Genomic DNA, 27,500 nt, shown 5'->3' with positions numbered 1-27,500 from the left:
TGCAGACCTATTTTCGACGGACCTCTTCTGAAAACGTCAAGCTCCCTTTTTTAGTTAAACGCTCCTTTTTTTACAAAGCACCGGTGTCTACACGGGAATTTTTGAAAACGCCGCCATTTTCATAAGGGTTGTTTTGGTACTTAGGCTGCGCGCAATCGCTCGCGCAATGACAGCTTGCACATGCGCAGACGTTATTCAGCCCTGTTGTGTCTGCTAATATCTGCCAGCATCGTGTCTGCGCCCCTCTGAAAGATAACAAAACTATGAATGGTATCCAAATTTACTGAATTTACAAAAGCAATATCTGCTATGTGAAAGGTCGTTAGGAATTTCATTTGAGGAATATATGATCAGGAGAACTGATGGTAATCTATCTCCTGCACAATGTATCATTACAAAGTTAAGTTTTCTTGTCCTGTAAATAGCAGAACTGAGTCCCGTGGTTCACAGAATTCTGAAACCTGCTGAAGGACAGGAAAACTGATGTAAAGAGAATTGCTTCCAACGTAGCCATTGGCGTTCTTTTAAAAATTGAACGGTTTAACATTGATACTCACCACAGGCGACCAAGCTCATTACGCGATTTTGCAAGACACAACTATTATGCAGTAAGAGTGTTTAATGGTGAAAAGAGTTAAAAATTAAGTTAAGTTGTAATGTCCTGGTCTCAACTCGTGGCAAGGCTTACGTAATCAGATAGCTCACGCAATCGAGGACACACGTGACTAGCAGAGAGATCGTTTTTATTTTCTTGTTTTGGGGCGTGATTTAGTCGAGTTGTTGTGAAATAAAGTACGTTGTGTTTCAAACCGGACTGAAATATTACATAAGTTGAAAAACTGAACGTCTTTCTCTCGCAATAAACTCGAATATGTTGTCCAGTTTTGTTTTATGTCGATTCATTAAATCAGTACTCGTTTATACACTCTCTAGCGAAGCTTGACAGCGGATTCAGGTCGCTGTACCGGCAAGATACGCAGCACGTTTAAGTAACATGCAGAAATCCTCGATACCATCGCATACGCTTCGTTGCTCGCATCTGAAGGTTGCAGAAAGTTGTAGCGCTTATGCAAGACGCGATATGTCTTCCTTTTCAACGCAAAAATCTGCATAACAATCTGCTGAGCTGATATCATCAAGATCAAAGACAGGATAGTTTTCGTAGTTGAAATCAGGATTTTTAGACTGGAACATTTCGTACGAAATAAGAAATTCTTCGTCTGAGATCATCTTACTGTCAAAACATATCGCCAGGAGATCCCGGAGTTCTTTAAAACTCGCCATTCATGAACGATAAATTCGTTTTCTTCCCTCAAATTGGTGTTGATTTGTGTTTACTCCGTCGCACACGAAGGTGACAGATAAATTATTTTGATTTTGGCGGCAACGGCATAAAACTATCCCTAGTCCTTCTCGGTTAATTACGTCGCCGTCGCCCTCAAAGTCCTCACTAGTGTCTGCGTCGGAGGCTACGTCCATCCTTGAAGCGTGACGAATTTTGCGCGAGGCTTTAATTTTCAAACGTTAATGGTTTGTCCAGTCATGTGTCACTTTTGACCAGTGAAACGTTTGCGGTTATGTCGTGAAATTGACCACGTTTTTGGCGGCATACCAGCATGTTTTGTTCACGTGCTCTTGAAGATTTGAGGTTTTCCGTGAGAGCGGAGGGTGTAATGTGAAGTGCTAGGTTTCTACACCCATATGAACCGTGTGAGCGTTAGCCCTACAAATGGAAATGGGCCCACACAAGGACAGAGAAAAACTCTGACCAGGGTGGGAATTGAACCCACGACCTTCGCTTTAGATCACCTCTGCAAGGTCGGACGGGAGAAGGCTGTGGGAACTGAGGATGCCGGTGAAAGTCGCGGCCGTACAAGTACAAGGAAGGACTACGTTTTTGCAAACGTTGGACGTGTAAGTTTTGCAAAAATTCATCGAAACAGTTTTGATTGGCTGTCTTTTAAAAAAGGTTGGTTTTTGTATGGTCAGAGCCAAAAATAACAAAAAAAATAAATATGTCGAGTTTCATAATCATCTCCGTATATTAAGGACGGGGCCTACTACTGTTATTGCGCATACCTTCTGCGCATCTCAAGATACTCAGGTTTCCTATCGGTGCAGCTTGCTTATACAGTTACATTTTTGCGCGGTTTAAAACTATCCGGATAAAGTAGAACTTAGTAAGTTCTCTTGGTATCCCAAAAGAAAATTGTGGGTAACCATGCATTTTTGAGAGATAATGAAGCTTCAATTTGAGAAAGAACTCCATACATTGCTTTGTATTTTATAGCTGTTTACAAATATTATTCATCAATTATCTTTTAAAAATGCGTGGTTACCCCCAATTTTCGTTTTGGATTTCAATAACACTTGTTAAGATCTACATTTCCTGCATAATCACACACCGGGGCAAAAATACCTTTGAATTAGTAGGCACCGTCCTAACTACGTTTACATCTAGAAAACTGTTTTATCAAAAACTCTGCTTCTAAAAGATGTTGTTCAGTTGGGGTAGAACGAAAATAGCTTCTCAACTCCAAATGTTAACGTTTAAATCGAAATCAATCGGTCTACCAAGTTTCCGCTTTCTCCATATGAAGCCTCTGCAACGGAAACAACTTTATTCCAAACTACTTTTGTCTTTTTCGTTGCAATGTGAGTAGCCTTTCACCTAAAACAGCAATTTCTGTGCAGATTACAATTCAACAAGAAAGTTAACTGCAATGGTTTGTTCTCCAAGCAAAATTCTTAAGTCTTCATGGAGTAAAACGTAGTAGTCAATGATAGCTAGGGCAATTTTACAAAGATATAAGGACCATACATTCTTGCTATCTTGTCTGAATAGTAAAGAAATATCAAACGTGGCTGTTGAAAAATGAATACAGAAATAATTTATTTGCAATGGTTTTGGGCGCTGCTGAAAGATGAAATACAATATGGCCTACGGTTTATACATTTCGTGCTTTCCATAGAGGACGACAAAATCTAATATTCGCTTGCAGATGTGATTACACAGGTAAAATTTTGGTTTCCCTCTTGTACATTAATACCCTGAGTGGTGACTCGACCGGAGTTGAACACACGGCATCCAATACGGTAGTCCGGTGCGCTATTGACTAAAGCTAACCTCGTCATGTGGAGAGAAAAGCACGAGAATGGCCCGGAGACGAGGCAGGAATGCAGGGAAAAGATCTGCATCATCGCTGGCTCAGGGTTTATGCTTGCGGACGTCAGCAAACCAGTTTCACACATGCACAAAAAGAAATAAGTTTGCAATATTCGAGAAATCGAAAGATGAACTGCTAGCGTGAAGCTAATGACAATGGATGAATTATTGTCCAAAACGTGCTCAATAAAACACAATGGTTGGATTGGATTTTGATTCCACAGCCGTAATTAATTACCGTGGAATCGATTTGACGCCATTATCTTGACTGGCTTGCACTGATAACATAAGCAGCACGCAAAATCAATCAGTATTCATCTTCATTGCACCTATGTGTCAATCATATGAGCCTTTTATTCTAAACAAGTAACCTGCGAAGTATCTGCTGTTTTTGAGTGTTTTGCTTTCAAGAGTTGTTTAAAAACGAGAAAGATTGCGCAGTTCAGGTGGCAGGGACCTATTTTGCTCCGCTTCACGGTCATTCAAGTACTGTTGGAAACACAGGAAGGCGGAGTGATGTCTGTGTACACTGCCCATCGCCAAGGGGTACACCTGCGCAAAATGGTTAGCTTTCAACTTCGACAACGCCTAGAATTGCAAGAATTCCGGAAAATTCAACAAACAGTTTCATCCAGACTAGAATTAGTAAAACAGAAAACAAAGAGCTCGGTTTCTACCGGTTACACTACAAAATTGTGATTCACAGAAACAAGAGGATTAAAACTTGAGAATTCCCGCAGAGGTGTAACAAGAGCTGCAACATGTGGGGTCGAGAATTTGCAAGCAGTCTTATTATCCTGCCGCACCGAATAACTGCCCAAAATAGTCTTTGTGGCTTTCTTGGTTTTGACTGAAGGTAATCAAGAGTTTTGACGAGATAGATTTATCTTTTTGCCGACACGAAACTTACGAGCGGAGACTGTGTGTCTCGGAATGGCATCATTTTAGAAATAAAAATTGACATGTTTTTCCATACTTGCTAGCATGACTTGTTTGGTTTGAATAAATTATAAGCGGCATTTTCGAGTTTATATTGCCAGCTTTGTTTAAATGGAGAACACTTCCGCCTTTTACTTCGCTTCATTATGGTTGACAAATATTGTATCGGTATTATTTAAGCTGTGTCGTGACGCCGGAGAAAAAAAATTTTCCTTCATAAAATATTTACTTCTTTAAACTCAATGACACAAGGTACCGAGCCCTATTGGTGCCGAAAATAAAAATCGACAATTGATAATCAAGATCTAATCTCGCTTTTCCCTTTGTCAAATCAATTATAATTTAATTGGATAAATAATATGTATTTTTTAAATGCATATACACGGTTTAAAATTCAATGAGCTCGACAAGCAAAACCACTTGATCTCAGGAAGAGGACAATAACAACTCAACTGAAGTACTGCAACCTTGAAAAAAAAAAAAAAAAAAAAAGAAATAAGCCGCTTGAAGACCAGTTATAAGACTGTCTACTACACAACTGTAAGTGTCCTTTAAGTAAAAGAATTGGGTGTAAAAGAATTTCATTGTTTTCTTATTTGTAGCGATGAAACTTCACGAAGACGCTTGCAGCCAGCTTCAGACTTACGGTTTAACATTTCGACGGCTGGACCAATTTGCTGCTCCTGGAACGCGGGCTTCATTGTATGTTTACAAAGAAAAATAAGCGAAGTAAGATCACAATCTTTTCATTGTGGTGAATGCTCGTTCAGTTTGATACGTCTTCCACCCTGCATACAAGATTCTTGTATGCAGAATACGCTAAGACACCCAGGGTGGAACCTTGAATCTACGAACCTCTTCAGGGTAAATTGACTCAGGACAAGCAACGAACGATGTTTTTGAGCGCACTGGTTACAAAAAACCTAGTTACACCGACCAAAACACTTCAGTTCTTTGGCACTTCGTAAACTAGTTCCTCCAGTAAAGTAACCGGCATTCTTGGATATGGGCTGAGTCACTCACTCCCTATCTATTAAAAATTTATGGCCGAAAAATATTCTTCACGAACATATTATACTTAAACCATTTTCGCGGTGTGATTTCGTTATGTTTTTGGCACGTTAATAATACGAGACGGCCGCGGCTGATATATATTAGTTTGCGGATGAGAGTGCCCAATAAATTAATAATCATCGCTACTCACCTCTTAGAATGCAGCGAAAATGCGGCTTGTTCTCTCGGAAAGCAAATATTCAACATTCACCGCATAAACAAAGTTGATAGTGCAGACTAACAAACACCATAGTTTTTTAGCAACTCGCGTTCCAGCAATGAAATTCGTCCTAGGCAAAATATTGAGCGCAAAACGTGTTTTGGTAATTAATTGTCATTAATTTTCAACATGTTAGTCAGTGTCTTGGCATGCTGTGTCGAATTTTTTTTTGTATTCCCCATTCAGTGATGCGAACTATTTGGAAATCGAAAGAACTTGCCTACATTTCTGTGGCATGTCGCAGAGAGAAATCATCAACTGGATTATCATGTTATGAAATTGTCTTCCACAAGTTTTTGGACAAACAATGTTACAAACCATTCGTGTTTTGTGAAGTGTATTAAAGTGAACGTTGATTCCGAACTGACAGAGTTGCGTTCTCGATCCTTCCCTAAGGAGTGCAAGACCTGCTTATTCAGTTGATGACAGCTTCGGAAAGTAATTTTGCGTGATAGCAAAAACGAATACCAGTGTGCGAGGGACAGGCTAACCTTTTGGCTCAAAACTTAAGTGTGCAACGCGAGTACAGTGTTTTGAGTTCTGTTGCAGGGAAGAGCTCAATGAAGGAAAATCTACTTAGTTTTTCTTAAATATTTGTAGGGGTCTAGACAGCAACATGGACAAGGAAGCCGGGCTTTCACACCCCAGCTAAGTCCAGAAACTGACGAGTAGTTTCTGAGATAAGCGGGCATACTTGATACTCCTGGAAATAATCGCTTTGATAAAAGTTGTGACGACTTGAAAATAACATTGTTAAAACATGCATAGAACTTCTGGCTCGATTTAAAAATGCTAATTCTCCGACAAATCCAATGTTATTTAAGAGGGCGGTTCTCACTTAGGAGAGAAAGTGAGGACTTTTAAAAAGGAAAGGCGAGCTAGAGGAGGCGGCACGCGGAAAAGGAGAGTGCAGTGACGAATTCCTGCACGTTACGGGGAAAACTACGCTATGAGAACAAACAATTTGAGCAACATCTGTCACACCAAACTAGACATCAAACTAGGAAAAAAATTTCGGGGTCAAATTGAGATAAAAGCAGACAATTCATTCAGGGAAAAAAAGGATATTATTACTTCCCTTCTTCATCCGATTTTACACCTTACATGATTTTATATTTCCGGTTTAATACAACGAAGTGAAAAGTCAAAATCTCTTTAATGAGACGCCGTGATTCGAGAGTCGGGAGACGATGGTAACGAAAATGTTTGCGCGGTCAAAACTATTTGGAAATCATTCCATATTCGTCGCGTTGCAACATGGTGGCGAAGTATAAAGGCTGCAACCGGAGTAGCTAGTAGTTGGGAAAGCTGTGGAGAGTGAAAAATCGCATGTTCATTGCTCTGCTCACGTAGTTAAACGTCACAACCATAAATTTGAAAGTTTTCTTTACGTGGTTTGAAGGGGATGGCAAATAAATGGAGTCAAATACATGCAAAAATAAAGCAAATGTACGATTTTTTGAGTAATTAAACCACATGTTTCGTGGTGCACACGTAGAATGGAAAACAATCGTTAATCAAAAGTTCAAGTGGATTTATCTGCCCACTGTGATAACAAGGCGCACAGAGCCGGATATTGCTGTCGTTGAGAGAAAAGACACGTAAATATATCAGGCAAGGGTTTATAGGAATAGGGTTTGCCCAAAGAACATCCGCGATAAGATCTTTTCGTCGGCGAAATCATACCGGTTCCTGTGACTTCAGAGGAATGGAATCTCAGTTGGGTTGGTGGCAAAGAGTAGAGAGAATCTACTCACGCTAACATTCTAATTGGATCATTAGTCAGTATTCTGATCTTCGCATTCGAGTAGTCATATTTCACCCTCTCGAGAAGTGGCCGGAGAATCCGAGATTTGCGGTTAATCGGCGAGTGTTCCAAAGAAATTGTGTCAGTTGAGGTTTGATCTAGTTTGCATTCAAGTTTTCCAATTTATCCTTCGCGTCAAGAATCAAAGTGGACTGCCGAAGATTTGTACTACGGTAAATTTCGCATCCGAGAAATACGACCTTCGGTGTTGATAGCTGGTAGTAACACTAACAATTCATCGATTGCCGTGATAAGGTAAAGTGTACACCGTTTTCCTACTTGGAGTAGCTTTAATATGGAGAAGACAGTCGATAACTTATTCCAACAGAATCCCAGTCTGTCGAGAAATCGAACATTGGAAAGGCGAAATCATCACCGCACAAAGCTTGCAGTGATCTTCTTATCTTCTCGGATCGTTTTTGTATTGATCTTCTTTTACTCTTCAATTTCAACGAAAACGATTTCGTGCGCGTTGGAGTCGACAGTCGAGTCGAAAAAGTAGAAGTAAGTCGACTATTCGACTTAACTTTTCATCGCTCGACATCGCACACGTCCGACTTAAAAAAAAAAAGAGGCTTTTTTATTGCATCAGGCCTAATACAATATTTGGCGCTTGAATCAAGTTTTTATTCATGAACTGTTAGGAACAACGCTCGCGCTTTAGCATGAGTCTTCGAGAAGGTTGCCAAGTGTAATTGTTTCGAGGTTTTATGCCACAAAACTATTGTAGATCTTGAAAAAATCTTTGAGCAATTACTGAGGAATAAGACTATTGATTTATGGAAGTTTTTTAATTAAATAATTAAGAGGGCAACGTTTAAATATCTACGATTTATGGACTCATATATTTTAACTTGTTGACATTTGAATGTTGGCTAATTTATCATATAGTTTACATTGTCTTTACTTAGAAGGTAAATTGCTAGTTTTGGGTACTTAAAAATGTGGTTAATGTTCTCTCACGTCAAGAAAAGGCGATGTTGTTGGTGATTGGCCGAGAGGTGTTCTTTAACATGTCCTGGAAATTTAAGTGTTTTTTCCGTCCAATGGTTAATTGACTGATTGATAGATTGATTGACTCGATCCATCGAGTTGTTGATTAACACGTTGTCTTTCCTTGTCAATTTTTAGGTCCACGTTGATATAATTTCACACCCCACGAGATTTCAGATCATTTCAAAAGCCACACGTCACGTATACCACCAGGCTTTACAATGGAGGTTACTTTCAAAAATTCAACTGGACCGTCTCCAAACATTGTTCCACAATGCCATTTGCTGCCCGTGGGGCACATCTTTGGAATGATGGCAGTTAATATCTTGTCTACAGTCGCGGGTACAGTTGGAAATTTGTTGGTTATTGGGACGGTTCCTTTGAATTTCAATCTTCAAACGATCTCCAACTTTTGGCTCGTTAGTATGGCAGTAGCGGATCTGTTTGTGACAGCTCTGGGCCAGCCTCTCTTCTCAGTCTTTCTGGGCCTTCAACTTGGCGGTGAGTGCTACCATGTCGTCTCACAAGCGTTCCGCTTGATCGCTAACATGTCGTGTTCGGCGTCCGTTCTTCACTTATGCTTCATAAGCGTTGATCGTTGCCTGGTCATTCTACGTCCGCACGATTTCCGAACCATTCGTACTAAGAAGCGTTTTCGAATGGCGCTGGCGTTTTCGTGGACGCTACCAGTCGTCTACGGTATTCTACGTTTGACGGTTAGCAAGAAAGCGACCTCGTATTTCACAGTCTTAGCCGTGGGACTCTGCTATATTACCATCATCTTGTGTTATGCTTTAATCATCCTTAAAGTGAGAAAGCAAGGCTCTACGAGTATGAAACGCCGTCGACGCAACTCCACTGAACGAAGAGTTGCTTTAGAACACATAGTGGAGCGTCGAGTAACCGTGACAATAGCTATAGTGGTGGTAATCTTCACGGTCTGTTGGGTCCCTCTCCTGTATTTACGCTCTGCGTTTGCTGAAGCGAACTTTGGCTTATTCTACAACTGGGCCCGCACTCTTGCTCTTAGTAATTCTTCCATGAATCCGTGGATTTATTGCTTTAGGATCTCCGAGTTTCGCAAAGCCTACAACAAACTATTAAGATGCCAATGGAAACCTGCAAGTAACAATGGGACCAGCAAAAGCTCTCAACAAACAGGGAATTCGAGTGAACTGGAAACAACGCAGCAAACCCCAGATGTCGTATAGCAAAAGGGTGCTTCGACCAGAAATCCCTTTAGGGAAATTTCCTGCCCGGCAAAACTAGCTTATTGGAAACGCTTGTGAAAACATTGCACAAGATTACGTTCTAGCCACTATGAACAACGAGGTATTGCCTTAGGAAGTTTTCTGTCCGTTGAAGGAAATTCTGACGAAATTGTTGTTAAGAGATTACAGAAATTGGTGAGACTCTGAGCAATATATCTGTTTTAGTTAAGTGTATTATGTAACAAACTGTTTCATTCGTGCGATGGCGAAACCCCGCCATGTCTGTCCAGCCGGACTTTGGTCTTATCTATAGGTTTCGCTGTGACTCGAATGCATACAGTCACGCAATTGATCGTAATTGTAGTAATACATTGAAAATCCAAGGGAACCAGTTCGAGTGATGGCAACCGCTTGTATTCGCGACGAATGACTAAGAAAAAGTTGTCAGCGAACTTGAAAACTTTGGATACACGTGTTCAAATTTCCGTGTTATAACTTGCATTAACTCTAATTCTTTGGCTCCAGATTCACTTAAAATCGTGCGAGGAATGATATAAAAATGAATTAAATACGATCTGTGTATTTTAAGGAGAAAGGTTTGAGCAGAAATCGTTACAAAAGCAATTGCCCCTTTAAAATCCAATCTGGATAGCAGCGATCAGAAATCTTTATTTGACGAAGAAACATGCCCTCGGCCAGAGGATGAAACAACAAGTATTAGTTACATGGGAAATAGACAACAAAGAAAGTCCTCAAGGCCAATATAAATACGGAAAGTTAAAATTACAATAACGGTGTCGAATATAAAAACAAATCGACTAGACAGGACAGTGGCTATTTTTACTTTTAATTTTCAGCACCGAACATTCAAACCACTAACTGTTGCTTCTAGAAATATCTGTGACATCATATGACCAACAGCTCTACTCAAAGAAGTGCGAAATCAGGACTGGAAAAAAAGGCATGTGTACTAAATCCGAGTTATTAGCTATCTAATAATTCCTTTTGTGGAAATTTCTCGTTTTATCCAAACATTCGTCACGGAATTGACAAAGCAAGGTCAATAATGTCGACGAAAAACAACGTTAAATCGTTGACACTAAACACGGTACCATATGAATAATACGCCACAAGGAGCCGGACAGGCCAGATTCGGGATATTAACAGAGATCACAAGGGTGAGTCGTTGAATTCAAGTGATAATCAAAAGTATAGGATTAATGTTAGAAAAATAGAATTGTAACATGTAGAGTAAGTACGAGTGAGTTAACCAGATGAATAAATATTGAGATGAGGGATTAAGTATGGCTATTACATTTCGAGTGCAAAATGCAGACACAAATGTCCGATTCATGTTTTGTTAGTAAACTTTGCTGATCCGAAAAGAACGCTCGTGGCCAAAACACGCTGGTTTTCATGTCCATATATGGGAATAACACACTTGTAGAGAGTTCCCATATAACAGGCTGCGACGGCCGTATAGGTTGCCCAAAGTAAATCCCTCGAGAATTGAACGATATTCTTATGAAAAACACTTTCTTATATTACGGCTTTTAAAAAAAATGCCGCAGATTAAGTGGGTGAAAATACTCTTTACAGCTAATTCTGTCTAAGCGGATGAGAACGACTTTTAAAGCGAACAATGATGGCGAGTTCCAACAGCATTCTCCATGTTTTTGTGTAACTACTCACGGTAAAATCATTACACGACTGGCAGACACCTCTCAAGTGTGAGGACAGCGGAAACTCTTTTAAGCAAACATACGGTGGAGAATACTTCTCAAGACGAAATTATAACAAGCATTGCATCTTTGGCTGATCAATATTGATCATTCGAAAATTAATGAGGAACAAAATAACTCTCTCTTTTACTTTGATTTGATCGTTACACTTTTTTGAACACCCCAAGATTCATTGCAGTTCTAACTCACGGGTTTCTTATAATGAAATGTTACATCATTTCGCTATAAATCAGAAACCAGTGAAGAGTTTCCGCCTACGATAGCAAACAATAGCCATCGCAGCTAAAAATGGAGTTTGTGACTATATCAATGTGAAAAAGGTCAATACTACTCAGCAAGTACTATTGCTCTATTTTGTTTATTTTTTCGAGAGCAATTTCACTCGAGCGCCCATCAATCATACTGGTTCTCGATTCCCAAAGCAGTTTGTAGTTCAACTTTATTTCGTAAACATCTTGATATCCGACTTGATGTAGCAACGAATCTATTCTGTTTTTACAACTGAAAGTGTCAAGACTGTTTTTCAAAACGACATGTATTTAGAATAGGTTCGACAAATTAAAGGAAACTTAATAATTATTAGCAGTTTTTCTATTCCCATTTTGCGAATAGGTTCGACAAATTAAAGGAAACTTAGTAATTATTAGCAGTTTTCTATTCCCATTTTGCGAATAGCGTTCATCGGTGACCAAGACGACAAAACTGAAGTTTACCTTCGGGTGATGCCAAACCAACTAATAGCAGATCGATTAATGTCTGAGTCAACAGTCTGAAGCACGAAGCAGAGAGATTATTTTATGAAGCTGTCTGATAATTGCGGGCGATGGAGGAGCTTGGTTCCTAATTTGTGCAATGACACATCCACAACCATCACAAATCGAGGGTCAGCACACAGCCACTATAACGACTCTTGTGACTTGTTGAGGAAACAATGGGCACAAAAAAAATTCTACGGAATCCTAAACAGAATTGAACTGCATCCTGTTCCGCCGCAATCAAATTAGAGGTTGTAAATAAGCTGCATGGGATTCAGTTCGGGAATATCTTACTCTACCAATTGATACTCTTTAGAGCGACTTCAATCGAGTGTCGTAAAACCAAAACAAAAGTAATTACTTTGGCCAATCAGAAAGGACGGAGACAATCCAGGAAACCAATCAAAACTCGAAGTAATTACACGTAGCCGACACTAAGCGCGGGAAGATGTGCACGCGCGAGCCACGATTGGTTTTCAATGAGCGAAGTAATGCAAAACCAAAGCAATTCGCTAATTACTTTCGCCACTCAATTGAAAACCGCTCTACGACAATCACTGTACTGATCACCATAGTTAATCGAGGGACTGGTTACCAAATATTGAAAACTTCATTGATGTTGAATTGACCGTGACAGTGTGCACAGTCTTTTGTTTTCGCTTCGCACGGCTTCGCAAATTATTTGCGTATAATTTAATCAAAATATTTGATTGGTTATCTTCTCGAAAAAAGGCCAAAAATACAGACAAAAACATGAAACCAAAAGACTTGTCGAGTTTCATAATCATCTGCATGCATTAACTATGATATCACAGAGCCATCCACCGTCATATGATGTGACCTCTCAAACAGTGAAATAACTGACCAACAACATTCGTGACCTGAAAGACTAGCAAGCTTGTTTGATATCGCAATATTCCCACCTACACAAATAAACAACCATTTCTCGTCCACTTCACGCAAGCTGTAATCACGAGAAACACAAACAATATTTGCATAACCGTCATCATTGAACATCGAGTTCACTTAACTTTCATACTTATTCGCAGGTTATTCAAATTAATCATTTCAAGGGCCCGGCTTTCTGATAAGCAACAAAAAACACAACCGAAATAAAAACGTCTCCCGCACTTCGAAACGGAAATCCAGAACGGACAGAAATCCCCAGGCATCCTAAGTTCGATTTAAACCCAATAATTATAGTTTGGAATTTTCTTCTTAGTTTAGAATGCCGGCTTTTTCACTGCCCGATCTCGTTGCTCAATTAAATGGAAACGAGATTCGTGATTGTATGCATGCGAGTTACTTCTAATTCGGAATGCTCTCAAAAGAATTCCTTCTAAGAGACGGAAACATGCGAAGAGTCAAAGAAAGTTTCGTAACGAAATAGGCGCACCATCATGGTTGCTCACGTTATGAATAATGATCTGATTGTGGTCCCAAGTATTCGTTACCTGATGGACCGAATTTTCCCTCGTGAACTTTATTTTTAACCTCCACTGGTATACAAACAGCGGCTTTCATTTGAGTGTCCACAGCAGATACGCGATTGAAACCTCTACGCTTCATAATTGGCCAATAATCTCGCGCCGCCCTCTATAACCAATCAAAAGCAACGCGACTTGCACCCGCATTTTCCCGCGCTTTGAACAAATAACACGGATAACAATAAACGAGGACAATTTCCTCCATTCTGATTGGCTAAAAGAACTACAGTTTTCGGGTGACAGTGCAGAAAAAGAGTAACACACCAGGTATTCTGATTGGTCAACGTTCAAAGAAAGCCACAGATAGCCAATAAAATGCGAGCCCTGCATGACGCAAATTTTGCGTGAATGTGTGATACTTGTGCATGGCTTCTGCTTAATTACGACAAGCTATCTCGAAAAAATTTCAAGCATATTATCAAAAAGTAATCACATGATTTTTTTCCCGTGCAGTGACACATTTATAATTCTTTTGTCCACGTGCAAATTAGCCTACCAAGCCTCATTTTAGAGCAAGAATTCTTTTCAATTCACTGTATGGTATCGAGGCTTGGTAGGCTAATTTGCACTTCGACAAAAGAATTATAAATTGGCCGCCATTTATGAATACGGTCTATAACTAAGCACCTGCCGTGTAAGTTTTCTCAATCTACTCGCGCTGATTTATTCCAAATTGCGCTCAGAATCATGTGATTACCCACAGTAATTAGCTGACCGCGTCGTTTGCACTTGTTGAAATTATTCGGAGGAATGTTTTCGCCGTTCGTTTGAGACAATTGAAGACCGCTCTAAACTAACACAGCTCACTTGGTGAAAGACAGTTGCGAGTGAAGAGAAATTAAACAGAAGTTAGTTTCATTGAACACCAAAGAAAAAAACTATTTTCAACATCACAATTTTTTGATTGTTGTTAAATTAAGGGTGCGTTCGATTGACCGTATTCTGGAATAAGAATGCATGGAATATAAGGTAGAAATCCTTCGTTTTTACGGTGATTCACATAAAAATCGTCAAACATCCGCTAAAATGCTATTTTAAACATATTTTTGTTGTCCTTGCTGCTTCGAAACGCGCCAAACATACCGTTTGAATCATCACTCCACGTATTCTTATTCCGGAATAGGGTCAATCGAACGCGCCCTAGGAGTGGTTTATGCATCCGTGACGTAAATCGGCGACATCGCAAAACAAGCTAGAGTGGTCTAGTACACTCACAATCCCTTATCCCACCCCGCCGGCGGAGACAGCGAAAGGTACGTCATCGTAAAATTTTCACTCGTAATCCAATCGCTTAGTGATTTTTCCAAATTATTTTATAAAGCACGCGTGCCGATGTTCACAAAAAAAACTGGTACAACTAATAAGGCATTAAGGATTGGAGATAAAACAAAAAAAATATATCGCGACGTGCTGACAATGACTTAAACTTTGGCAGACGACAGCACTTAAATCCCGGCACCAAAATGCAAATAGCACGGACAGGGCGTGCAAAGTGATTGCTTCAACTGATTTTAAAAAGCTCTTCCCTTGCCTTATGCAGTTCTCTTACTTTCAATTTTCGCATTTCAGCATTTTGAATTCAACTGCAGAATCGAATGGATCAGAAATTTCCAGAGGAATGCTTTCAAGTCCACAATTAATGGACAGGCTACTTTTATCAACACGTTAATGACCGAAGCGGCGACATCATCAGCCCCCGAATTATACGCAAGCCGCCAAATACATGGATTGTAGCCAAATCGGTTCCTTCGAAATTGTGCAAGATCAAACTGGGGTCGAGATTTCATTGTTTTGAAACTGGACTCCAGATCTCTTGTTTTAATTAAACTAGCCTATTTCTTTTCAGGTTTGAATGCAGACCAAACACCTTTAAAATCAAGTCCAAACTATTTGTCTTGTTATGTCCTATTTGTGCGACAAAGATAAAATATTGAGTGCTCTCTGATACATCGTTCATGAAAGCTGAACGACGTGCAGACGAAACGGCTAGAGAGCAGTTATCAATGAGCTTAGCCAATATTTTACAATACAATGGTCATCTGCTTTCTTTAGTCTCCTTACGATCCGAAAAGAATTTCTTAAAGAATATTCCGCCAGCTTTTTGCAGATTTTCAATTCATTCTTCCTGCTACTAAGTTTATTTTAAATCCGAGTCACGTGAAATAGGAAAAAAAAGTATCCGTGACCTGCATGGCTTGCAATCTCGTTTGATATCGCAATATTCCCGCCTACACAAATAAACCATTTCTCGTCCACTTCACCCAAGTTGTAATCATGTGAAATTACATTTTCGTAACAATGGAATCGAGTTCACTTAACTTAAAAGAATTTAATTTAGCCAACGAAATTACACACATTGTCGACTAATAACTGATATGCTCAGGATGAGAGAAAACTACATAATAAAGTTCATTAACATTTCATTTTTGCACAGTTTGAATAAAACCTTTACGTTTATACAATTTTCCAGCTACTTACGTTTACCGGCTAAATTACGTGATCTAGTCAAAACAAAGCTACAAAGTAAACAAACCAATGTCTTTTCTTAACCTCGTATTGACAACGGAAACTGTTTTCAACGAAACAATGAAGTTCTAATATGCACGCAGAAGCCCACTCTATGGATATCCAGAAGTGATAAAATACCGTTTTCTTAAATATTCGTCTCTTTTCGTGTAATGGCATCTAACTGTCTAGCATTCAGGGAAATATTGCCACTTCTTCTATGTACATACTTGATCCATCTCATGCTCGGTCAATACCACACGGATAGGTGAAGGGTCTTAGCGGTTATTTTGGCTTAATTTTCACGATTTGTGGAACGCAGTCCACGAAGAAAAAAAAATCCTTCACATTGTTTATATATCTCCAGGGGGTAATATAGCATGAGAATGCAGCACAGTGTCTGTTTCCAAATCTTTTTCATTAAAGATCATGAAGTAGCTGACATATTTTCAACTCTCAGTCAAAACTATGGCTATTCGAAACCATTACAACGCGTAAGGTCCCCCGTTTGCAGTCGTCGTTTCCAAGTCACTTGAATGAGTCCCTGTCGTTGGGTCTCTCGGCTCCCGCGCCCCGGCCCTACAGGCTGGCTTCCACTGGCACCTCATCAGTCTGTTGTAAGCTTCCCGGAATTCTGCGATCCTGAAGCAATAAATCCACGGATTCATGGAAGAATTGCTCAAGGCAAGAGTGCGGGCCCAGTTATAAGCCACGCCAAAGTTTTCCTCGGCGAAAGCCGAACGTAGGTATAACAAAGGAAACCAACAAACCGTGAAAATTACAACAACGATAGCAATTGTGACGGTAACGCGACGCTCTATCATGTGTTCTGAAGCAACGTTCCGTCCTCCAGAACCGCGGATCCGTTTTAGGGTCAGTGAGCCTTGCTTTCTGACTTTCAAGATAATTAAGCTGTAGCATAAAATTATGACCACAAAGCAAAGTCCCACGGCTGTCACTGTAAAATACGACGTTACTGACTTTTCGAGCGTGAGACGTAGAATTCCATAGACAACTGGCAAAATCCATGCGATGACCAGGGCAATGCGGAACCGTTTTTTCGTACGGATCTTTCTGAAATCGTGCGGTCGCAAAATGACCAAGCATCGATCGACACTGATGAGGCAGAGATGAAGCACGGATGCCGAACACGACATGTTAGCGATCAAACGAAAAACTTGTGAAACGACCGAGTTGCATTCACCGATGAGTTGAAGCCCCAGGAAGACGACAAAGAGAGGCTGCCCAATCGCCGTTACAAACAGATCAGCCACAGCCATGCTGACGAGCCAGTAGTTGGAAATAATTTGCAGAGCAAAATTCGTGCGGACAGTACCGATAACTAGAACATTGCCGATCGTCCCGAGAATCATCGACAAAATATTCACCACCAGCATTCCGTACAAATGTCCCAAGGGCAAAAAATGACAGTTCTCTTCGCTAGACACAGTACCAGTGGAGTAGTTGTTGGTAAGCCCCATATTGAGGAAAGGAGTTCGTTTGTGTGGCAACAAAGTTTGACTTATACTTCGAAAAAAATAATTACTTCGAATTGTTGTGTGAGCAGATCAGTGCTGTACCTTCAACAGCTACATAAGACAGACTCATGTCAATTATATGAGTGTCATTATATTACATACGCTGCGCAAATAACCATTTTGCGCTTTCGTCACAACGGGCGAACGTGATGATATCCGGCTGGCTAGGCGTCCACTCTCTTACCGGAAGTGAATAATAAAATCTGTAGCTCGAGGAATTTTAGACACTTCGCAGGGGCAGAACGACAAAGCTACAATAGATGTCAAATCCTTCAGCGTGCTGACCTACGATCATTTTTTCTAGAATTAACGAAAGACATCGACAAGGGCACTCCAATTAAAAATAAATTTGCTCCATTTCCCGAGGTAAACATTGATAAGCATTTTTATGAGTTCATCTAATGAACAATTCCAAATATTGTTCCCATTTCTAATGGTTGTTAACCACTAAGGAAATCCAAACGCTTTTTAAATTTCAGGAAGTGTTTTTGTCCTACAAGCAAAAAAACTGCTTTCTTGCACGAAAATGTGCGGCCACCACCGAAGAAGTAAATTGTTTACTCCAGACAAATGTACATATGAGACAAGGAGTCCTTGAAATATAGGGATTAATAAGTGGGGCCCCAGCTGGAAGCATAAGACAAAATCGATTGTGGTATTTCCAATTTCAACAGTATACACATTAAAATATAATACATAAACCAGATAACAATATATGATGAATTTTTTTTTTCATGTATCGATGACATCAGAGACGATTCCTACTCAGGCTTAGCGCTGCTAAAGAATTGTCATTCAACAGTGTTTCTCAAAATTACTTTTACATCAGTGATTCGCACGCCCTTTGCCGTCTTTAAGGCGCTGCCGCAGTTTATTCACAACTGCCCACCCGTGATCGCCAGACCCAAAGAGCATTGTCATTGGACATTTGTTCAAAGTTTCTGCGGAAAGCGCGAAGACACAAGACACCGCAAACTTGTAACCTCCCAAAGCCTGGCGATCAATCACGCCAACAATCTAACTAGAGATTTGCAAACGTTACTTTTGAACCTTTTGTAGTTTCCGACGGATTCAACACAGCGACTTTGTACTGAATTTTGTGGAGCTCGTCTTCCAAGTCCTTCTATGGCGAACGACGCCAGAGAGGGAGCTAGCAAATGTAAATGTAAAAACAGGTGTTTCACAGTGCCAAACTGGTTTGATTTTTCATCTTGTCAGTGGATTCTTAATAAAGTAAGCGGTTTCACGAATTTCCGGTAATTTTTATCTGAATTAAATGTTCTATTGCAAACTCCTATATCGTCCACCTGACACATTACAAGATTGTGAAATCATGGCTTTTTTGAAAGTTGATACAGCTCCGATGTAATCCACCGGAATTTCACGGCCATTGTTGACAAGATTTTTGACCTCCTCTCGGTACAAATGCTATAGTTAACATCCTTTAAGCCTTACGCGTTGTCTTAATAACATCGTGTGCTCAGTTCATTGTTGTTTTTCGGCGACCCTTATAAACGTCATTATGAAGGACTGAATTTCTCACAACTTGGTGAGTGCTGAATCAATATTGTTTAGCCAGTCGACAATCTTTGAATTTAATTCCCTCCCCTTTCCAAACCTACGTTCTTTAATTCCCTGCAAAGCGTTGAGTGAATAAACAACAATATGCAGTACCTTATTCCCCCCTATTCTATTCATAACGTGGAAATGAAAAAAAATTATACGCAGTTTGGTGACTGTTTTCCGAATAACCAAAATTTACAAAGACAAGCTTGTATAACTTTTACGCCTTTAAGTTACAAGAATAGTACTTTAATGGGCTTTTGAAAATAAACACGACACGAGATATTGCTATGGCAATGAAGCGGAACTTTTTCCCAGATGTCTTATTGTCTTGAGTTTAGATAAATGCCGCCTATTTGAGCTTTGTGGTTGTCAGTGGAACTCGATCTCACGGAAACGCACTAAAATTGCTCTTCCTTTTCTAACGAGCCGAATGATGTTATTAAGATGCGATCTTTTATTAGACAATGTAGTTGCGTTGATTAGTAGGACGTCTCTTCAACAATGATTTAGATAAGGCCGGATTCGAGACGACTGGACGTGGAAGCCAGGTTTGGCTAAACTATACTATTGAACTCCGATGAGTAAAGCCATTTCATGTTATAATATTTGATCAAGACTGTCCGCCGTCTTGAAGTCAAGATTTTTTATCTTAAAGCATAGTGTTACTAGTACTTCTCTACTACCACCATCATTACGCAGTATCAAGTGAGGCGTCTATTAGCGACAAGGGACGCTTTAATCTACACACGTCCCTCTTCAATCTTACAAACAATTAGGTGTTAGGTTAACACATGGGCCTAATATTATCCATGTATTGAATTTCCTTTGCCTCGACTGATCTGTTCTCCCTGGGCATACAGTGGGCATAAACAAAATATTTAAGAAGAAAATTGTAGCAGTGAGTGACAAACAGTTAAAGTACCGTTTAACAAGGCTTTGGTCAGACAAGCATAAGGCAACCTCTAAACGTGAATTGTATTGCCATTTGATTTCAATTAAGATATGGCATTCATTAAGTTATAATGTAAGAGCTTTAATTCCTTTATAATGATCTTTGCTGATATATTTGAGCGATAAATTCGAAAGTGTATCGCCGTTGGTTAATCAAGAAAATGAGGAATATTTGTCTGGGATCAGCTTTCGTAAACAAGCAGGCACATGCAGAAGTCTTGATTGTTAAGTTCTTTTCATTTCTTATTTGTTCGTTATCACCTATTTTTTACGCAATTCCATGTTTGCAAAGTCATATTTTACCGTCTCTTAAACTCTATCGTAAGCAAACTGTTTAAGTACACTGAAGAAGTAACGATGCAAGTCAGATATTCAGTAGGTAGAGCTCCGGCCGGTCAACATTGCCAATCAACATTCAGACTTGTATATTCTGCCCAGATGAACTGAAAGCCTCATCAAGATGGCAAAGGTTAATCTTAGCAGTAATGAGAAAAATGTGTACGGATTCGATTCCCGAAGTTTGCAGCACATGTGCGGACGATTTTTCTTCTAATAACAAACCATCATTTGATTCGCTACGAGTTGATTTAACTCGCTTAATTCCTAATTATTGCATCAGTATTGCATCGATTGACACTCACGTAAAGTTCATTATCTCTATTGTTGGGCAGTGCTTTGAAGAGTGTTTGAATGAGCACTCAATAGTTCTAAAAATACAATCGATTAATATTGAAGCAGAAACAACACGTAGGAGCAACAATACAACGCTCAAAATGGCATCCTGGGGACAATTTTCTCTGCACATCATCATCTGCTTAAAAACTGGCAAGTGTAATTCTATACAAACACGCGAAAATACAACGCGGCGTTTACAATCGTTTATTCTTGTGAAGTACATTTGCATTGTCGTACCTCTGTTCGTATTGACATCCTTACAAAGGTTTCAAAATACCACTAACACAATGACACAGATGAATGAGCAGCACGCAATTACACAACTATGTGCTGAGTGCTAAACGCGACTTTCATTGCGAAATTATGTATGAAATGCGCTTGTCAGCAGAAAGGCTGCACGTTCCACGACGATTTTTCAAGTTCTTTGTGGGGTAGAAGGGCCAATTTCACTAAGGCGATTAAGCAAAGACGTCGCCTGCCCACGTCAACGGATATAGTCATTTAAAAAAAAAAAGAACTCTTCTTTATTAAACCTTAATACTTCATCGCTAAATTCCAACCAGGGTAAATTGCATACTTCGTCGAACTTTGCTAGAGATAAATAAGACAAAATGGCGTCTCACGCTGAGGGAAAAATGACCAGCGTCATTGGCTCCAGGTTTTTTCACGTGAATCGCTCGTGCGTCTTCAAGTTATGACGAATCGTTGATGAAAGCCATAAATATTCTGAAACGCTCTATTTTGAAGACATTTGAAACAAAGACTGAGCGTTAAATATCTAACCACTAACTACTTTCTAATGACCTCACTCCATGTAGATTGATTGCGGATTCTCTTCTTTTTCCCAGAGGTTTTTTCCTGGTCAGCGCGCTTTAATTTGATTTAGGTTAATTGGATTTTTGTAGTGTTTCTAATTAATTCTCGAGTTCTTAATTCAATGACACTTACATTTATTTTTCTTTCGTTACCATCAATTTCATACTTTTTTATGTTACGAACTAAATGGCATCAAGCCTATCCTTTCAGCAGATGGTTTTAATCGCACCGCGTCTTTTCCCATCAGAAAAGGAAGAAATAATAATAATAATAATAATAATAATAATAATAATAATAATAATAATAATAATAATAATAATAATAATAAATCCTTACTATTTAGCTAACAAATTTTGATAGTTAAGTCTCCCCCCAATTCCTTTTTCGAAATTCAAGGTTTCGCAATAGCTAATGGGAACTGAATTTTATTCTCTTCCACACTTGGTTTTGATTTGTATTAAGTTGTCTGATGTTGAAGTTAATTAATGGCTATTATCGACGCCTTCGTTGTCTTTTAACCTTGATTTTCATCTGAATTTTTGAACATCTTTCAACAAGTGGGATATGTGGAGAAGACAACTAGGCCTACTATATAGTGATGACCTTTCTTGTATTCTAGATTGTGGACATATTTAGTATATTTGAAATTTACTTTATAGGAATGGGACAAAATTGTATAGTTGGTTAATTCAAAAAATAATAATAATAATAATAATAATAATAATAATAATAATAACCACTGCTCAAAAGGAAATGGACGTGACGAAATAGCCAACCTCTTATCGATTGTGACCCATCTATCATTCATCGGGCTTTGCGCATGGAAAGTTCCCTCGATGTCGTAGGATATCCAGTTAGAACAAACTCAGTTCTTTCGCAATTCCTAAGGCGCCATGTTTACACAAAGCAAATATAGTTAATGTTTTCAGTCTTCAAGCGACCTCGAAGTTCTAATTTTTCTGTTACACGAGGTTTTTGGCTCTGTGCACAGGAAAGAGGGAATCTATTAAAGAAAGGCAACCCCCGGTTTTTCCTCTTATTGTTTCTTATTTCCTTCTTAACAAGCGTACTTTCCTATTCAAGGAAATCCAAGAATATATCACAGGAAACCCATTTAGAAAGCGGGTTCGATTTAATAGATGCGAAGAACTAAAGCAATGAAGCCGGATATTCCACTGAAAGTTCACTGAAGCAGTGTTTGGACAAAAACACGCAAAAAATCAAATGCTCTAAAGCGTCATTTCTACTCCCAGAGCAAAAAAAGTAATAGGGTCCGGTGAGTCTTCTCATATTTATGGTCTCGGGGGAAGGGGGGAAGGGTGGGAATTTCATAGATGACAAGTCACATGAAGACAAACCACGAAATTTAGAGCTTTGACCAGATAAGAAATTGCCAAAGAATTGCTCCACTTCAGCCAAAAAGAGACTCATTTGGAAACTACATGAAAAATACTCTTCCATGAGAGATATTTTAAGGATAACCTCTCTCTATTTTGCACTTAACAATATGGAAGGACATGATATTCGATCAACCATATTGGTTCTGAAGCAAGCAAACTTGTTTAGTGTCACGCGTTTACAAAAAATTGTTTCTTTTGATAAAATAAAAATTTTGTTGGTAAAAAAGGAGCGTCAAACTTTAGAACTTAACTTTAGAACTTCCTGTGTACTAGGTCAAGGGCGTGACTTTGGCGATAATTTTACACGGCGATTCCAGGGGCAAACAGAACGAAGCAGGATCTCAGAAAAGTGTTTTAAAAGCCATTTAACTTTAATAAAGAAAATAACCCTAAAAACCGTTAGCCTATATACAGAATTTAACAGACCTGATAGAAAAGTCTGATATATTCACACCACTAGAGAGAATTCTTGCAAAAATTTAGCCAGTGATAAGCCTCATAATATTGCTATAAAGTTCCTGTCTTCAAAACTACCCCAGAAGACAAGCCCTGAAATTGGATGAGGCAAATTATAAACTTAACAGCTTTCAATCATGCTGATATCCTAAGAACGGGCTTTGTAATGGAAAGCTTGTAAAAGCAAGGGCCGAGCGCAGACTGGGAATGGGAAACACAGGAGGCCTAGCGCACCCACTAGCTAGAGGATAATTATAGACCTCTTTCATAATGGCGGCCAAATAAAATATTCTTTTGTTTCAATGCTAATAAGCCCTACTAACCTCGCTACGACGAGTAAATTTCAAAAGAATATTTGTTTTAAAACGAGGGCAGTAGGTCTAATTAACATAAATACAAAGGAATGTAAAAGTGGTCGCCATTTATGAAAGTGGTCTATAGCACTGGAGCCGCTATCACCACCTTTCCCTTCCCAATCCCCTGCTACGGCCACTGTGACTTTGCTTGTCATGTTTCGCTGCAAGGCCTGGTCCTAGCCTACCGTACTAAAAGGGTTATTTTCCTTTTCTGGATAAAACATCAACCTTAAATTAATTCAAAGATCAGAGAAGTACAGAAAGTTAAAGTTGATTGCTCTGAGTTTAAGACTGACCAATGCACAAAAACAACGAACTATTGCAGCACTTGCAAGCTACAAAATAGAAAATTTAAACCCAAACAAGCTGATGTAACCAGCAACATCATCAACGAGCTATATTTTTTAAGGTCACTTCACGGCCGGGAAGGAGGGAGGGAAATTTGCACATGAAGGGGCGAGGATACTCGTCAAACGTTTTGAATTAAATCCCTAAAGGGAGACCAATCTGGGCGTGGCCCAGGCTTTTTTTGATCCCTAAACGTGACCATATTTAAAACATTAAATTTATATTTTTATATTTTTTCGCATGTAACCGTAAACGAGACCTTCACAGCTATATAATTATGGGCTTAATGAGACCAAAATCCAAAATTTACACCCCAAAGCGAGACGACAAGCATTCCCGCCCGTTTCATATGCGAGTCTCTCCTCCTCTCGGGAACTACATCTTCTTTTTTAAATTTCGCCCTACTGCAATTTTTTTGTGAAACTAAGTTGCTCTATTTTTCTTATGTCTTATGAACGAAACTAAGGGTGTATTCTTTTGGGAATATCCTGGCTATTCTCATTCCGGATTAGGAATAACAGAATAAACGGAATATCAATTTACAAAAGAACACATATTCTGAAAACGGAATACTATTAGCGAAGGTGACCTGGGAACTATTGTATCTGCGCATGCGAAAACTGCGTTGGCTTGGAGAGAGAAAGAGGTTTCCCGAAAGTTTGGAACACGAAAAGTTGAAATATGGTCATAAGTCCCAGTTTTTTGGCGGTTTTCTCGAATTCTCGGTTTGCTTCATTTGCTAAAAACCTTAAGTGGAAAGATGACGAAAATTTTTTTGTACTTATGAGTGCTTTGCGTGCTGCAAATGTGTTCCCGTATTCTCTTCTTCTTGCCAGGTGATCTGGTGACGTAATTCGGAGGACTGGGGAGAAAAACTTAAGCGCCGTATCCCACAACCGCGCGCGGCCTTATTTTTTAATTCAACATGGCAGAGGCGAGGTTGGATCTCGTCGTTTCTACTTGAATGTTCATTCAGTAACAGGAAATGTGGTAGACACGGAATAATCTGTTGAGTTTTGGCGATGGAAGGTACTGCAGGGAGTTTGGAAACAACATCTAAGGCCCCGCGCGGTTGTGGGATACGGCTTTAAAATTTTTCTTCCGAGTCCTCCAAATTACGTCATCAGATCACCTGGTGATGTCGACTTAATTTGAAAAAAGGTTCGTGGTTTTTGCACAAACCAATTAATGTCAACGTCATTTCTTTTGACCAGGCAAGGGCACTTTTTCTTATTAAAACAAACTGACAACTCTTCTTGTTCTACCACCGGTAAAGAAACAGAAGAGAGGCCAACACACCCACATCTACGGTAGACATTTTGCATCGCTATTCCATTCAGATTTTTACAAATTTCAAGCCGCCGGCGGGTGACCAGACGGCCGAGTATCATTTCCGGCCAAAATTTTCCCAAAAGAACGCATATTCTACCTATTCGGAGTGAAACATATTCCGGTCAATCCGTCCATTCTCCTATCGGGAGCAGAATGAATGGAATAGGATTCCGTTCATTCCGAAAACGGAATAGGTCGCAAAAGAACATGAATACCGTCTATTCCGTGTATTCCTATTCCGGAATAGCACCAAAAGAACGCGCCCTAACTCTTTAAAAAGTGCCCTTGTGATAAAAAAAAACACTTCCTTTTTTCCTTCAGATTTTGTGTGTTTGCTTAACAACTGACTGGCAAAATTTTGAGCTTTGATTTTTATCCAAAGGCCGTTTACTTTGAGTGTATGTTTTGGATTTCACAGTCCGCCATTACTCACGTTCAAAACTGACCGATTGGATCTCAGAGGGTTGGATCCAGGGAAAAGTGACGTCAGAGGCTCACTAGCTTAAAATTTCAGCGTGTGAACGCAGCTTATTATATATGCAAAGCGTGAGTTTAAAAGTCTGAAAGCCCAAAAACCCCGTGCTGCATATCAATTCTGCGGCGTACACACGTATTGCATTCTTAAACTAGTGAGCCTTTGACGTAATTTTCTCCTCGATCCAGCTCTCTCAAGAACATAATGTTAGTAATGGCGGACCGTTAAATAGGAAAATTACAGTTAAAATAAAGAGGTGTCTTTTTGAAATCAAGGCTTAAAACGTGGGTCACTTAGTGTTTTGTTAACATAGTTTTGAAATCCAAAGAAAAATATAAATTGATTTTTTGGTCACAGGGGCACTTTAAGGAAGATGTCCCAATCAGACTCACATTAAAACTAAGGGTAAAAAGAACTTGGACAATACCCGGGTACCAGAGGAATTTTTTTCTAAGATCTAAGAAACCCTTAGCTGATTCGTCGCCGACAACAGTTGGCAAAACTTCCTCTTCAACCTTGCAGAAAAAAAAAATTCCAGGTACCTCGGGTATCAGGCCATGATATCCAATAACAGTTAAGTAGACTAAACATTAACATTCTACACCTACATAGAGTTCCTTACTTTTAAAATAAATAAATAATATCCAACATCTAAAGAAGTAACAGTAATCCTTTTGGGACATTATGTAGCAAAACTAATACCTCCATGAAAACAAGATGCAATGTAGTACAAATCAAAATTGTGTATTTTATTGGACTACCTGTGGTCTCTTTTCCTTGGAGATAGTGCAGCTACAATCTTTGATTTCACTTCTGAGTACTTTCTTGCCGCAGGTATTATGGGGGAGAACCATGGACCATCATCTGTTCAAGACAAAATAGGATATATAGCCTCTAGATTTCCAGTTTTCATTTCAGTTGGTTTAGACAAACAACATCCTACATTTCTCAAACGTTACCGTCTTTTCTGGCATTGTTTAAGCTATTGTTTAACTAACAAAACGCTAGCTCATACATAATAAATAGCTCCGATATAGGTGCCTTTTGGAAAAGCGTTTCCAAATGCACTCGTGTTTGTGCCTTTTTTTATAAACACGTTAAAAACGCGCAAATGTGGACATTTAACTTTGATCTGTACTGTACCCTAAAGTGTACCTGGCTGGTTGCAGACAAAGTTGCATGACGACTTTCAGGCGGTGAAAGGGTGGGGGTGGCCATTTTTTGGAATGTCAGAGTTTTGCCCTTACAGTAAGTATGTCTAGAGGCGAATGTGATGAGATTGACACCCGATTTTCATATCCAACCAACGCAAAGGATCCCCTTAAGTCCAGGCATTTAATACCCATTTTCAACAGTGAGGTAAGTATAAGGGTTAACCGTATTTCTTTGGTGAGGGTAAATGCTGCTGTTTATCTTTAATTAAGGACTGGAGTTTAAGGGACTACATTTTGTGTAATCCCAGATGCAAGTGATGTTGGGAAGGAGAGCAAGGTGACAATTCAAAATGATTTTGTATCTAACAACATGCGTTATTTTCTGGACAAATCCGAAAGTGTGCTGAAAACAACCAGAAGTTTCTTGTTGCAATCTACTGATCAGACAATGGGAACAAGTGGCATGGGATATGTAACAGGTGATAGGAAAGCATAAGGCCCTATGTCATGGTTGCCTCAATAATAGTTGCAATAATTATTATTATTTAAGATGGC

The 27,500-nt window shown here is 39.4% G+C and overlaps 3 protein-coding genes across 5 annotated transcripts in view; 1 reads left to right on the top strand and 2 right to left on the bottom strand.

The window, feature by feature from the left end:
- The window catches only part of LOC137979007 (histamine H2 receptor-like), a 14,124-nt gene extending 1,600 nt beyond the window's left edge, over positions 1–12,524 (top strand). Inside the window, exons 2-3 of one of the 3 annotated variants that reach the window (XM_068826152.1) lie at positions 4,708–4,834; positions 8,317–12,524. In XM_068826152.1, the coding sequence (XP_068682253.1) occupies positions 8,400–9,389 (990 nt within the window). In that variant the 5' untranslated portion in view covers positions 4,708–4,834; positions 8,317–8,399 and the 3' untranslated portion in view covers positions 9,390–12,524. Of the gene's footprint in view, positions 1–4,194; positions 4,835–6,943; positions 7,441–8,316 lie in introns of those variants that run through there. The other 2 variants (XM_068826151.1, XM_068826150.1) reach the window with 2 other exon arrangements.
- A 3,552-nt stretch (positions 12,525–16,076) lies between these two features.
- On the bottom strand, positions 16,077–18,658 carry LOC137979006 (histamine H2 receptor-like). Its single transcript, XM_068826149.1, has one exon. The coding sequence runs from the start codon at positions 17,357–17,359 to the stop codon at positions 16,364–16,366; it is 996 nt and encodes a 331-aa protein (XP_068682250.1). The 5' UTR covers positions 17,360–18,658; the 3' UTR covers positions 16,077–16,363.
- A 4,515-nt stretch (positions 18,659–23,173) lies between these two features.
- LOC137979005 (uncharacterized) overlaps positions 23,174–27,500 on the bottom strand; it is a 10,195-nt gene continuing 5,868 nt past the window's right edge. Inside the window, exon 4 of the mRNA XM_068826148.1 lies at positions 23,174–26,655. The gene's annotated coding sequence lies outside the window, so the exon portion shown is untranslated. The remainder of the gene's footprint in view (positions 26,656–27,500) is intronic.

The sequence above is a fragment of the Montipora foliosa genome, chromosome 12 (assembly GCF_036669935.1).
Source record: "Montipora foliosa isolate CH-2021 chromosome 12, ASM3666993v2, whole genome shotgun sequence".
Lineage (NCBI taxonomy): Eukaryota > Metazoa > Cnidaria > Anthozoa > Scleractinia > Acroporidae > Montipora > Montipora foliosa.
The sequence above is the reverse complement of the archived record's forward strand: the minus strand, read 5'-3'. Positions and strand labels throughout refer to the sequence as shown.